This window comes from Mesoplodon densirostris, chromosome 11, assembly GCF_025265405.1.
Source record: "Mesoplodon densirostris isolate mMesDen1 chromosome 11, mMesDen1 primary haplotype, whole genome shotgun sequence".
NCBI lineage: Eukaryota > Metazoa > Chordata > Mammalia > Artiodactyla > Ziphiidae > Mesoplodon > Mesoplodon densirostris.
In genome coordinates this window covers 28,684,904-28,698,247 of record NC_082671.1, presented here as the reverse complement: position 1 = coordinate 28,698,247, position 13,344 = coordinate 28,684,904, and the positions used below count along the sequence as shown (strand labels likewise).

Here is a 13,344-nt window from a genome sequence, read left to right as displayed (position 1 = left end):
TATTGCAGTGGTTAAGAATCCACCTGCCAGTGCAGGGGACACGGGTTCGAGCCCTGGTCGGGGAAGATCCCACATGCCGCGGAGCAACTAAGCCCGTGCGCCACAACTGCCGAGCCTGCGCTCTAGAACCCGCGAGCCACAACTACTGAAGCCTGCGCGCCTAGAGCCCGTGCTCCGCAACAAGAGAAGCCACCCCAGTGAGAAGTCTGTGCACCACAATGAGGAGTAGCCCCTGCTCACCACAACTAGAGAAAGCTTGCACGCAGCCAACAAAGACCCAACGCGGCCAAAAATAAATACATTTATAAAAAATAAATAATAAAGTGTTCTATTTACTGAGTCCCTAGTATGTGCTAGGAACTATAATAAGCACTTTACATATATGTTATTTAAACCTCACAGAGATTATGAAGTAGGTATTACTATCCTCATTTTTCAGGTATGGAAACAGACTCAGAAACTAAGTTCTCTGCCCTACATCTCATTGCTGAGACTAGAACCTCATGTAAGACCAAAGCTTGGGCCTGTTCATTAAGCCACACTACCTCCTGGAAGTAGAGGGGAAAAAAAATACATAACTGAGTACTCACTCTGAACAACTACATAAAAAAGAAAAGATTCTTAGGAAGAAAAGTCTAAGCCTCCGTATCTCAAAATTATAAGAGCAGCTGTGAGGAAGAAATGTTGGTGATGTTTTCCTTTCTCTGTTTTCCAAAATTTTTAATGTCATAAATGATAATTTTCTAAAAATAATATTTATTCTTCCTACACATATTTTTCAATGTTCACCCCACTATGTTCTTGGGTGGATCTACTAACTATCAAGACAATAAAAAAAAACTAAAAAGAATCTGGCTTATAGTTTCTAGGAAATTGATTCTGTAAGAATTACTCAGAAAGAAAAAAAAGGCAGATCTAAGAAAGGCAAATAAGTAGTAGTGTCCTCTTTAGCTCCAGGTTCACCTCTGGCTGTTCCAACATTGTCTCCACAACAGCACCTCAAGCCACACTGCTCAGAATCTAATAATAGGGTCCCCAAACTTAAGCTGTAGGCCACGTGTCAAATAGCCAATAATCCCCATAAAGGTTCTCGAGATAAAAAGGTGTTGGAAGCAGAGACGCCTGATAATTTATCTTCTTCAAATACTGGGCAGTCCGCAGTGTTGCCTAAAACTTGTTATAAGTAGCCACTGTGCCAGCTGAGCAGTGATCAAATAACCTTGGGAGTATTCCTCTATCTCCCTTCACTATTGAATGTATACCTAGGCATATATTTTTGGAATGTTTTTAAGCCCTTAGCTTTTACAAAGCTCAATGACAGAAAGACTCCCTAATTAGAAATTCAGAAACCTGGACCCTAGTCCCTGCTTAACCACTGGTATGATATGGCAAGCCATTGCCCTCTCTGGTCCTGTGCACTTCAGTCACAGAAAGAGAGCACTAGGTTAGATCATCTTCAAAGATCTCTTCTATTCTAAACTAATGAGAATGAATGTTGGAGGAAGGAGGATCCCTCCTCATTCTTACTGGTTTCAGCAGAAAAGGAGAAAGGGGCTAGAGCAGCAAGGACAGGAACAAATATTTATTTGTTTTCCAAAATGAAATGGCATACTAAAAATTTCTGGGTACGACCCTTAGGTGTAGTATGACTGAAAGGTCTGAGCAGGAGGTATTACTAAAGTACCAGGTGAGATGGCAATTGTACCCACAACAAAGATGCCCTGTGCAGGTGCACTTCGAGTAACATTACCACCAGCTCAGTTCTCACCACATTCTCTTTTTCTTGCTGAAAAGTGGCTGGATATTGTTAGGGTTTTGTCCGTGAATATGAAACAGACTCAAGTTACCTATCCTAATTGGAGATAAATTTATCATGTGAGCCTAAGAAGCACCAGGTTAAACAACAGATTTAACCAGTCACAGACACTGAAACACAAAATGCAACGTCTGTAAAAAGGTGACATTTTCTTAGATATTTTCAGTGTGTACCAAGAATTTTGTATTTTTGCTTAACATTCTATGTAAGATTTTTTTTATTTGACTGTTTTGCAATTAGTTCTATTAGTTCTATGAAGATGATTTAGAGCAAACATATATTTGCAAGGTACGAAGTACCTAGCAAGCAAAAGAAAACACTGAAATAAATGGAACTTCTCTGCCCAGTTTGCAAGGTGTTAACAACGACGGAGTAACAAATTCCCTGGCAGTCCAGTGGTTAGGACTTGGCGCTTTCACTGCTGTGGCCTAGATTCAATCCCAGGTAGGGAACTAATGTCCCTCAAGCCACGTGGTGCGGCCAAAAACAAAACAAAAAACAAACAAAAACAAAAAACAATGATGGAGTAAAAAGTCCAGCCTGATTTGATGGAAGCATTTTTTTTTAAGGAAACAATGTAAATATTTTAATAAAAACAATCCCACAGCATTTATTGTCATCTGGTAACAACATAAAGGTGAGCAAAACAATATGAATAAATGCTTTAGAACTACACTCCTAACAAAGGACACCTAAAAAAACTGTATTGCCTTCTCAACAATTTCTCACTTCATTGATCATTTCTAGTTGGAGACACTCTGGAGCAGAGTAATGTTCTCTCCTTTTAGCATGATCGGACCCAGTTGTTTTCTTGACTTTGTTTTAGAATGAATCTCTTCTGCATCATCTAATACGAGGTTCATATACTCATCAAAACCAATGATACAGCCCTCTATCCACATATTCACTTGCTCATAAAGCCACATCTGAATCCGAGATCTATTTTGCAAGTATCTGAAGATGAGATTGACTGGCTGCACCATCACCTTCTGCACCTTCTGGCCCTGGCCCCGGTACGTCATGGTGGAAGCTCACAAAGACCACACTATCCCGCACATTACCTCAAAAAGCAACTTCCAGAATCGGAAGCATTTTTTTTTAATTGCCCATCATTCCTCTGATATGGTTAGCATATCAGGGAAGTACTTTCCTTTCCCGGCTACCACAATGCAAAGAAAACAAGTGTTGAAGATAAGTCTATGTCAGAGGGTCTCTAGTCCTTTTTTGTCAAAGTCCAACCATTGGGACTCTAACCCAGTTCTACCAATGCCCCTGGGATATTTTTTTATTAAAATCAGAAAGATAATGTATCCTAGTCAAATGAGAATAATGGGATCCAATTCTTCACATCATGAGATCATTGTTCTCTTCATTAGGGTAATATTCCCTCTCTTTCCATATATTTAATGTTGACTCTAGAACAGAGGCTGGAGGAAAGTATACAAATATCTGTGTCCTAGTCTGTTGCCTTCCCCATTCTTCATTCTTATCCACATTCTTTTAAGAAGTGATGCATCTAAATCAGAATCTAGATGTTTTAATTCTTTTTTCTAAGAAACTTTCTGAAATATATGAAAGTGAAGACTCTCTTTGGGGAGTACATATATATAACATAATATATATTTATGTTAATACATTAATTATATTAGTAACTATCTTTTTACAAATATTTGTGACAAGTGGAAAAAGGATTAAGAACAAAGAATGTTCTATAAACAAGACTTATTGCAGATCTACAATTTGCAAAGTTCCAACCTAAACTCTACAGACAAAAAAAGGAGACACTGGTTCCTTTCTCTTGATGAGTTTTTAATATGTTCACACAACAAACACTTTCACCTCTTTGAGAGGTGAGGGGTGGAAATGTGTTAACAACTGTTATAGATGTCTAGCACTAGGTAAGTGAAAAAGATAAACCGCACAAACATCACTCTGTAAAAATTATCAAAATATCAACATTATGAACCTTCTATTTTATACTTTAGGTGCTGAGATCAGGCCACAATGAAAATTATGTCAATCCCAGTTTTGTGCTCATAAAATCCAATGCTGAACAGTTAATCCCCACAACTCAAAAATTATCCTGAAGGACCAAAACATACAAACATCTATTGCTCTAGATCAAAGCTATGCAAAAACTGTTTAGCATAAGTTCTACAGGGTTTCCTTTGGGAACGAAAGCAAATTCAGCAAAAACTGAATGATCAACTGAATCCTTACAGTTGAAACCTACGGATTTATAGGCATGCCTCTAAGATAGTGCAGGTTTGGCTCCAGACCACCGCAATAAAGCAAATATTGCAATAAAGCAAATCACATGAATTTTTTGGTTTCCCAATGTATATAAAAGTTATGGTTACACTATAGTCTGTTAAGTGTGCAATAGCATTATGTCTTAAAAAAACAATGTACATACCTTAATTAAAAAATACTTTATTGCTAAACACTGTTAACCATCATCTGACAATGCAGGGTTGCCACAAACGTTCAGTTTGTAAAAAATGCAATATCTGCAAAACTCAATGAAGTGAAGCACAAGAAAACAAGGTATGCCTGTATTTATGGTCTCTCATCTGATCTCATAAAATCAATTCTTTCTAACCTAACTTTACCTTTTTATCCCAAATCCAACCCCAGAAAGAGGAAAGGAGTCTAGTTTTGTGGGCAAGGGTCCTTTGAGACTAGGATTAAGGTGTATCTAGCTGTAAACATTTGAGGCTGTGTGTGTGGCAGAGATATGTATGCGGGATGAGTGGTGTGTGTGTATATATGAGGGTGCACAGGTGGGTGAGAAGGGTGTGTGTGCAGGGGGATTTGGGAAAGCTTCTTAATTTGCCTTATGAATTATATCTAAACACCCTGGATTTTCTTTTGGGGTAACCAGAGGATAACCACTTGAATACGGGGCAAATCATGGTCAGTTAATGCTGCAAATACAGATTTCCAAACTCTGGGCAAGATAGGGTATACTTAAAAAATTCTTGCCCCACAACTTATCAGTGGGGAATGACTTCTCAGCTACAACTTCTGAGCTTTGAGGCTTTCATCTAAGAAACAGGTAGATGAATATTTGGTACCTCCCTCTCAAGAAGATCAGTCAGACCACATAGGTGAATCCCCTATGAATACCTAGAAAACTATATAGTTGTAAGAAGTTTTAAACATGTTTAAAGGGGCAGGGGGGAAGGGAGACACAACTGTCTACTCTGAGACAAGAATAGCAAAGGATGACTTCCTGTTATGGGGAAAAAAAAAAAAAAAACGTAAGTCTCTTTCAACCCCCCCGCCCAAAACCCAAAATATCAATAAAACAAAAAAGTTCTTTCTTGGCTCCATTTATATTCTTGTCAAGCTATCTAATCGTGTCCCTTTTCTTGTTGACAGTTCTCAAAAAGTGGGAACTCCAAGGTCACTGCCTCCACTTTCTCACCAGTTAGTTGCTCCTTAGCCTACCAGTCTAACATGCACCTGATCCTACTCCCACCAAGGCCACACTGCAATCAGCAAATCCACAGGTCACCATTCAGTTCTTTTTTTTTTAATTTATTTATTTATGTATTTATTTTTGGCTGTGTTGGGTTTTCGTTGCTGCGCGTGGGCTTTCTCTAGTTGCGGCGAGCGGGGACTACTCTTCGTTGCCGTGTGCGGGCTTCTCACTGTGGTGGCTTCTCTTGTTGCAAAGCACGGGCTCTAGGCGCGCAGGCTTCAGTAGTTGTGGCACGTGGGCTCTAGAGCGCAGGCTCAGGAGTTGTGGCACACGGGCTTAGTTGCTTCGTGGCATGTAGGATCTTCCTGGACCAGGGCTCGAACCCATGTCCCCTGCATTGGCAGGCGGATTCTCAACCACTGCGCCACCAGGGAAGTCCCGCCATTCAGTTCTTGAACCCCTGTACTTCTCTGGGAGCGCCTGACAGTGCTGACCTCATTCTCCTTCTTCTTTTTTTTTTTTTTGCGGTACGCGGGCCTCTCACTGTTGTGGCCTCTCCCGTTGCGGAGCACAGGCTCCGGACGCGCAGGCTCAGCGGCCATGGCTCACCAGCCCAGCCGCTCCGCGGCACGTGGGATCTTCCCGGACCGGGGCACGAACCCATGTCCCCTGCATCGGCAGGCGGACTCTCAACCACTGCGCCACCAGGGAAGCCCTCTTGTTATTTTTAAATTTTTGTTTTCTAACTTCTATACCTACTCACAAAATGCTGCCTTTGTTCTTAGTCAAAATATAGACTGAAGAAGATGCTTTTATAAGTAATTTCTTTGATTCCAAAATTGATTAAACTCTTCAGTCTATATGGTTAAAATGTCCTTAAACTCCATCTTCCAATTGCTTGCTTTCTTAAGCCCTTATCCTCTCTTAATTACTAAGGTACAGAATCCTCTTTCTACTACTCCATGCAGTCTTACTTAAGTCTAGGTCAGTTCTAGGTCATTTCTGCCCTAGGTGCCTTGTTAACCCATTCTCCTTGCTTTTGGGGACCTTCATTCTGTTGTCAATATATTTCATGTGTCTCTGACCGTTTCCTCACACTTTCCTTACTTGTTTTATTCAATTAATTTAATTCAATTTTGTATGCTTTTATTGAGTAGTTACTGTAGTCAAACCATTCTTTGAGGAGGAGGCTGTTTGTCTTTGCTTCATCTTGCTACTAGGTACTTCCAAATTGTTGTGTTGCCATCACTCTGTAGTCTCTTCTTTTAACTTTCATTCTATCAATTTATATAATCCTCAATCTGTTCTTGTTATTATCACCTAACTTCACTTTCCCACCTTCCTAAAGACTTTAACATAAACCTCAAATATCCTACAAGTCTGCATTTCTTTTGAGAATTAGAAACAGATATTTATCAAATGACTCATTTTTATCTTGATTAAAAACTGTGAGGTAACCATTGTGTCTCCCTCTCTCTCTTTTTTTTTTTTTTTTTTTGCGGTATGCGGGCCTCTCACTGTTGTGGCCTCCCCCGTTGCGGAGCACAGGCTCCGGACGCGCAGGCTCAGCGGCCATGGCTCACGGGCCCAGCCGCTCCGCGGCATATGGGATCCTCCCAGACGGGGGCAAAAACCCGTATCCCCTGCATCGGCAGGCGGACTCTCAACCACTTGCGCCACCAGGGAGGCCCTCATTCTCCTTCTTGACATTCTTTCCTCCTGGGCCCCCTCACAACCAACTCTCCTGGTTCCCTAGGACTCTCTCCAGTAACTCCTTTCTTCTTTGCTTTAATCAGCAACTCTTTCTCCACCTTCTCCCTCCTCCATACATCCAATCAATCAGGTCTGTTCAATAAATGTTCACTGAATAAACATTCATAAAACATCACCAGTAAATGTGTTTAGATATTATACAGCAATTAGTTGGCCAAATATGAAGTTATTAGTTCAAACATGGAACCCCACTGACTGAATAGAAGCCTTTGATCTTTATAAATAAGAAAAAAAGCCAAATAATATCTTACTGAGTGTATGGTTGGAGGCGGGTAAAAGTAAAGACCTTCCCTTTCCTCATAAACTGAACAGTTGTGTAGGAATTTAAAAACTTACTTCCCTGCCAAGTTCTTACTGCCAAACCTCATTCCTGCCTCAAGTCCCTTGCACTTGCAGTTCCCTCTGCCTAGAACGTTTCATCTAGATTTTCCTCTTGCTTCTGTAACACAATTCATGCAAATCTGCACTTCGATGCCGCTTTCTCAGGTAGGTCTTTCCTTCCTCACAACCCCATCTCTGTCCCTTTCTATCGATCCTAGTACCTTGTTCTTTGTTATTTAATAGCACTTATCACTGCCCAACTTTATATTAAATGTTTCTTTTTCACTCTTTTTACTTTCGGCTCCCACCCTATTTTTTAATGGACAAAAGCTTCGATTGGGAACCTCACAAAAGGTCTCCAATAAGCATATAAAAATCATTAATCAGAGATGTGCAAATTAAAATCACAAAATGATACCACTAGATACCTGCTACAGGGCTAAAATTTATTTAGACAAGCAAAGTATTGGCTAGGAAGGGGAACTAGAATATTCACACCCTAAAACCACTATGGAAAACCTTTAGGCAACGTCTCCTAAAGCTGAACATATGCATACACAATAATTCCACTAAAAGATGTACAGTAATGTTCATAGAACCTTTCATTACATAATAATTGATGTTCATCAACAGCAAAATGGAAATAAAATACTATTCATACACACAAGAAATTGCTGTACAGTGTGTAATGGATAGGCTACAATCTTTGGGAACAGATGATCTTGGACTTGAATTCCAGTTCTGCTATTTACCATGTAATACTGAATATGTAGATATGGGGATATAACCTCACTGAGTCTGCTTTCTCCACCTGAAAAATATGGTCATATCAGCTATCTTACAAGATTATTCTAAGGATTAGAAATAATGTGCATATAACACAAAGCACTGTGTCTAATAGGTACTCAGTAAACAATAAGACTAGGATTTAGGAGATATAAATTATATCACTCAGTATCAATTACCAATACTTTTTATACATAAACTTTCTTCCTGTAAAATAAAGATAATGTTTCACCTGACCTGCCAGCATTTCTGAGTTACCAACACAGTCATCATTGAAACTATACAAGAACCAGGTCATAGCATTTTATTATTCAGCTACTTTACAGACCCCATGTGCAACTGCAGCTGTTGGTCCTAATGCCAAAGGAGCAAATGAGTTGGAAGGATGAAAACAAATGTGCAGGAGAAATGCCAAGAAGTGTGTAAACGGCTGGACATGAGTCCAATTGGTTCAGTGACAAAGCTGATCCTGAGAACACTGTGTGCACTGTATGCATGCGCTGAAGAAGCATACACAGGTTGGGATGCCTAAAAAACAATGGGGGCAAAAAAAAAAACCCCTTGAACTACTGTGGTTTTCAGCCTAATTCTGAGTCTCCTTTGGTCTTGTAAATAACTCTATTCATACTTGTCATTAGAGAATAAAACCTACAGGTCCTATAATAAATCCTATTTTGACTTCTTTTTAATATAAAATATATATGTATACATATAATCTGGCATTTAATAGCAACCAGATCTTAAATTTTAAAGTTACAATAAAAATTAGGAGAAATGACTATTTCTAAGTATAATACATGTTCAATAAAATTTTACTCATTATAATAAAGAAAAGTCGGGTAGTAACTTATATTACCATCTAAAGTAGTGAGGAGGACGCAGAGCAGGGCAAAGAAAAAATAAATCCCCTAAAATCTTGAAATCAAATTTTCCGATCCAAAATAATTACTTGAAGAATAAGACTCCAAACTTCCATATTTTGATTGTATATTCACATTACTCCAGCTATTTGTATTCTATTAAAATTTATCATCATGCCTATAAAGTTTTAAATGCAAGACACATTTAAGAATTTATAAGTAACTCAAAGTACTCTAAACTCAGTTCCATTCATTCCACAAGGTAGGTCAGTACTCCACGTTGGTGCAAGTCTGTGACATAGGGGCCTCTATACAATGGGAATGAAAAACAACAAGCTTTTTCTTTCTTTTGTGACTGAATTATTGGGAGAATCTCAGGCCATTTCTAACCTAGTGAAACAAAGAAAAACCAAAGGCTTTGGCTAAAGTCTTATGAATCTGTGTTTTTCCCAGCACCAGTATTTTCATAGCCCATGCTTGTACGCATAGATCTAGTTTTCCATTCACATGAGGCCTGTGGCACAGAAGAACCTGCCTTAGTTAGGGAAGTTCTCTTTCAATGTTCCTCAGTGATCACCTATTTGCAAATATTCTATAGAAACCACTCCAGTTTTTCTCTATGAAGAAAGCAATGTCATCTACATTTGAAAAATAGCTAGCACGTAGGCTCCGTACCACACAGAAGTAAAAGTTTTTAAAATGTGTGATTCGTAAGTTTAAACAAACATGGAACCTAACACGTTTGTTTAAAATCCTAATTAATGTCCTTAAAATTCTAAGGTATAGCTATTATTAATATCTTAAATCAAGAATACAAACACAATGGGATTTTTCCTCCCCAAGCCACCTTGCAAAGACAGTCTTTAAAAAATGGTGGTGTTCTCTCAGTTATTTATAATCCAAAATCTTGAAAGATGTTAAATATCTAACAATGAAGGACATATTAACTAAATTAAAGTACTACTTTTTAACAGAATATCATACAGCTATAGAATTTTTACTAAGTTTTGTAATGTGAAACGTCTAATGTTACGTGGGAAGGGGAAAGCATGATTTTAAAAATCCATGTAAATTATGACCTCAGCTTTGCCAAACAACAGATACAAAGAGGAAAAACACATCAAAATGTTATCAGTAGTTACACCTAAATGTTTATTTTCTTTCTCCTTACTACAAATCAAAAATCTGTTTAAAAATGTTTTTCTGAACAAAACATTCATCTAACGTTTTTCAGTTAAATAGAAAAAGACCATGAGAACATTAAAGCTACAAAGCTAGGAGGATCTAGGCAAGTCAACTGACTTCAGAGTCCAATAAATCATATGTAATTTCAAGAAATCCTTAACCTTGTGCGTTACCAATGTACCTTGCTGATGTTTTAGAAGTAGAGGGAATCTTATCCCCAAATAACTGATGAATGAGAGAAAATTAAGTGCACAAATAAGTTCTAATAAACTTGAAGTGTAGCTTTTACATATTAGAAACAGAAGGAAGGAGGAGAAATAGAAACTAGAAACAGAAGGAATGAGGTTATAATAAAAAGGCTCAGCTAAGAAAGGTCAACAGTGATTGCACTTAAAGCACAGCTCACTTTCACTGCTCTCAGGGAACACTGCTATGCTATGAATCCTCAGGAAGAAATGCCATTACCTCAAGTAATCGTACTTGGGCCATGAAAATAAGAAAAAGTGTACCTTTGTGCTAAAATCACAGTATGAAACCATTCTAGACAAGAGCCAGGATAATTTTTCAATAATGAGACAAATTACTTATAATTTAGTAGTAAACAAAGAGACAAATACCAGTTACTTCATCTACTCATATACTTTGCATACTCAAAAATTTCAGATGTTTTTAACCTAAGATATTTCAAAAATGGAAACTGCAAAAACAATACTCACAGCCCCCCATAAAGGATTCCTTTCAAACAACATCCAGCAGTGCCTTTTATTCTTCTGATTAATCATACTTATCTGCTGCTTGTGGAGGAATTCGTTGGATATACAACTTGTAGGTACAATCTATGGGCATTCTGTATTTCGACACCAAACACGCACACATCTTCTGTTCAACATGGTAAAGAACTAACTAAGGGGAAGTGCACAGCTATGTTTCAAAACTCCTCTTCCAGCACTGATGCAGCCTCAAAGAACTACGCAAGTAACGGATTTCAAAATTCCACGAAGGTATTTCAAAATGTGGTGAGAGAACTCTAGAATACTGTGGTAAAATGGGAAGGATGGGGCCAACGACCTGCGATTTTATTGTAGTTAGAGTCTTTAAATTTATAACAAACTATCCTTTAAAACTAGGTCATAAAGAATCTTAGCATATGTTTTCATGGTCATAAGAAAGTCATAAGAAATGCTGAATAGCAAAACCGTATCCATCTCCCCCCAAGCAAAGGGAGCTTCTGTTTCCTTCCCAGGTTACTAGCAATCCCAAATGACTTCTTCATTTAAAAAAAAAAATCAGGCTTTTAAAGGAGAGGCACCAATGAGCAAATTTTCCATCCCTGCCATGCTTGAAGAGAAAATTACTAATTAAAGTCAATGTTTTAGATAATGTATCACATAACATAGACTTCTCAAAACATCTAGGGTTTATCACCACATGGATTTAACATTTACATAATAACCCAAATTCTAATTTCCCTTTCATGTGATATTTAGATGGTGTAGTCAGAATCAAACTATAATATCTAGACTCAGTACAACTTTGCAACAGCACTTCTTCAAATTATTGTGTTTCTGAAAGAATAACAAACTGAAAATAGTGTATTACCTTAAAGTACTTGACAGTGCTTGAGGAAATTTTGACAGGTAGAATAAAATAAACATTAATGAAATGAACCAAGAAGTGGAAACATGGAGAAAACTACTTGGAGAAACACATGCTAAAATCACAAAGCCTTAGAAATTTAGAAATCCTCCCTTTGTATGGATAAGAAAACTGAGGCCAGGAGTGTTAAGGTAGGATGGATACGGACATACTGATATTAGGGACACAAGATATATACATTTTAGATATTCTGATAGATTTTTTTCAGTTCAATTTCCATAGCATTGTATTTCTAAATTAGCTCTTTCGTAAACGTGCTGTCATCCAGTATACTGCTTTCACAGGGTGGTGGTCTTGAGAGCTACTAACTGGCCTGTAACAATCACTTACTATCAATGAATATTGTTATTATAAGCTTTGAAAGCTTACCTCTAGGAAATGAAAGGTATAGTAACGAGACATGGCATGTTCATACAGCGTGAGGTATCCAACCGAGGGCTAACGCTTTCCAAACTTCACCAACCCAAGGCAGCATCCCCACCCAGATCAGCTGAGGGCTGAGAGTGTCCTCTGCAGAGTCAGGGTAGGTTTTGCACAGGAAGTGTTGGTGTATGTGCTCAGGCATGAGTGATGAAGTCAAATGAGGACGTCAGCATTTTTGGTTCCTTCTCTCTAGTTCAGAGGAGTACAGCAGGAAACTTCAAACTGACCACACGCCAGTGAACGACTGGCTGAAACTGGAACTGTTCTGCTCTGCTACAGTGTACCAGGGCTGGAGGGATCCACATAAGTATGTTGGCTCTGGTCCTTGACCTCTTTTTCAATGTTTTAGCAGTTTAGCAGGCAAAGAAAAAGAAAATTCATAGGGAACATTTTCTGATAATTTGACATTGTACATTGTAGATTTTTAATATATCTTTATAATTAAGTAAACCCTTTCGTTGTTCCTTCAGATATTATGTGAATATAGCTGTAGAAACATGTTACAGGTATTGCACTGAAATAAAATATCATAAATGTGTGCTTTTATTTTTCTTAGTTTTCTGCTTATACTTTGGTCTGCTAGATTTTACAAAAACAGACTTATCCCTCTTGGCTTTAAATCAAGTGATTTTGATCAATTTAGCCACAAATTAAGAACAGCTTTAGGAACCACAATATCAACCAATTTGTTATAAAGCCAAAATTAGTACCCCCCCAAAAAAACCCATTATTATGTGGCTAAAAATAAATCTTCATAAAAGAGTAAACAAAGCTATTTGTTTGCTCTTAACACCACCGTCATTCCATTCCATGTCTTGATAAAATTAATATTATCATCAGTAATTACAGCTCTGTATTATTAGATACCCTTCTCATAACAACCCTAACAAAAAGGCATCAATTAGCCCCATTGTATAGATGGTAAAACTGAGAACTAAAGTTAAATAACTTAGACAGTAACTGGCAGAGCTGCAATTCAAACCCTGGACTTTTAAACTTCAAAACCTGATCTCTGAAATGCAAACTGCCTGCCATTCTCCCAAAGTTTTCCCAAAATTACTAACCTGTGAAAGGATAAGAAAAACTTTTACCCTATG

At 38.1% G+C, this 13,344-nt stretch overlaps 2 protein-coding genes across 2 annotated transcripts in view; both read right to left on the bottom strand.

Annotated features, from left to right (window-relative positions):
• Positions 1–13,344, bottom strand: part of FGD4 (FYVE, RhoGEF and PH domain containing 4) — a 200,660-nt gene that overhangs the window by 121,992 nt on the left and 65,324 nt on the right. The window lies entirely within an intron of this gene.
• On the bottom strand, positions 2,560–2,893 carry LOC132499170 (small nuclear ribonucleoprotein E-like). The gene has a single exon (XM_060113569.1). The coding sequence runs from the start codon at positions 2,836–2,838 to the stop codon at positions 2,560–2,562; it is 279 nt and encodes a 92-aa protein (XP_059969552.1). The 5' UTR covers positions 2,839–2,893.